The sequence below is a fragment of the Pediculus humanus genome, genomic scaffold (assembly GCF_000006295.1).
Source record: "Pediculus humanus corporis 1103172107370 genomic scaffold, whole genome shotgun sequence".
Classification (NCBI taxonomy): domain Eukaryota; kingdom Metazoa; phylum Arthropoda; class Insecta; order Psocodea; family Pediculidae; genus Pediculus; species Pediculus humanus.
The window spans coordinates 57,225-58,768 of NW_002986998.1; the positions used below are offsets into that span (position 1 = coordinate 57,225).

The 1,544-nt window shown below is 21.2% G+C and overlaps 1 protein-coding gene across 1 annotated transcript in view; it reads right to left on the minus strand.

Moving 5' to 3' along the window:
* Positions 1-1,081: 1,081 nt before the first annotated feature.
* The window catches only part of Phum_PHUM011520 (DNA-directed RNA polymerase II subunit J, putative), a gene marked incomplete at both ends in the record, with an annotated part of 857 nt that continues 394 nt past the window's right edge, over positions 1,082-1,544 (minus strand). The window contains 2 exons of the mRNA XM_002422716.1: positions 1,082-1,249; positions 1,342-1,474. Coding sequence (XP_002422761.1) covers positions 1,082-1,249; positions 1,342-1,474 — 301 coding nt within the window. The remainder of the gene's footprint in view (positions 1,250-1,341; positions 1,475-1,544) is intronic.

The following is a 1,544-nucleotide window of genomic DNA, read 5'->3' on the forward strand; positions in this document are numbered from 1 at the left end:
GTTTTATTATTTATTATTATAAACAAATTACTGCCACGTTATATTGAAATTATTGTTAAAAATTTTTTAAAAACAATTTATGTAACATCCGACAATCATTTTCGGCGACATTTTTATGTATAATTTTTTTAATTTTTTCCATTTTTTATTTTAAATTAATTTAGAATTTTTTTTTTTTTTTTTATTACCATTGTAAAGTTAATTGTAAAAATATATATTTACTATAAATTAATTGACTAATAATTCAGGGAGTGTAAAAAAAAAAAAAAAAAAACAAATATAATAATAATAATTGTGCGTATAAATTGAGTGTGAAGAAAAAAAAAAAAATAATTAAATTTTTTTTTTAAATAGGAATTTTTTTTTTTTTTTTTCTACATAAAATTCCATCACATTTATTTTATTATATTAACTGGATATTATAGTTTTATTTATTAAAATTATTTGTTTTAATTTTTTTCTACGCATTTGGTACACGCGTGACACAATTGATTTAACGTTTTTTGTGATTTGGGCGTAAATCAAGGTTCACTCAACAAAAAAACTGGGTCATACTAAAATTTTTAACATCAACTTTCTTTTTTTTTTTTTTTTTTTTTTTTTTTTATGAAGTTGAACACTTGGTATTTTGTGTATTCAGCACATAATATTTCTCATAATATAAATAACTAGAAAAAATATTTTACTAACACTTAAAAGTACAGTAGTTTATTATAAATATAAGGTTCAATATATATATAATACATAATATCTCCAAAACATTAATCGAATTATTTAAAATCGCTCATGAAGTATTTTTTATTTATAAAACTTTATATAAATGTTTTTGTTTAGAGATCAGAGTACTAATATAATACAATGAAAAATATAATTATTAATTTTGTAATTAACAATGAAAACTATTCGATTTGAAACTGTAGTTTTATTTAACTGTACCTTATGTAAAAATCAGTAAAAAATTATTTCGATAATCAACTGAATGTATCCATTTTACAAAAAATGATTATGACCGGTCGTTAACACCATTTCCTTTCAAAATTTTTTTTTAAATTTCACTTTCAAAAATATTAAAAAAATGTGTTCAGTCAAGTCCTTCTTTCTTTTCTTTAATGGCTTCTTTAAATCTTTCTTCGAATAATGATAATTCAGATAATAAATCAGTTATGGCATTCATTAGTGCATCTTGTGGAGTGTAATCCGATGTTGTTTGTATTCTCAAAACAAATTTGTGTTCTAAAGGGTGGGGAACCTGTAAGTAAAAAATTTTTTTCTTTTTATTAACTAACAAAATGAATTATTTATAGAAAAATTTTATAGACAAAAAATGGCACTGAGGTTTACCTTGTAACCGGCAAATAAAACATTAGGATCTTTCAAAAGTTGATCTCGAATCATATTACCTAATGTGTGATCTTCTTTATTAATTGTAAATATGGCTGCATTGGGTACTTTTTGATCTAATTCTTTAACTATTCTAAAAATCGAAAAAATTTAATTGTAAATTATTGATAATTTGTAAACTGTTCGAGTTAGTTAAATCATTT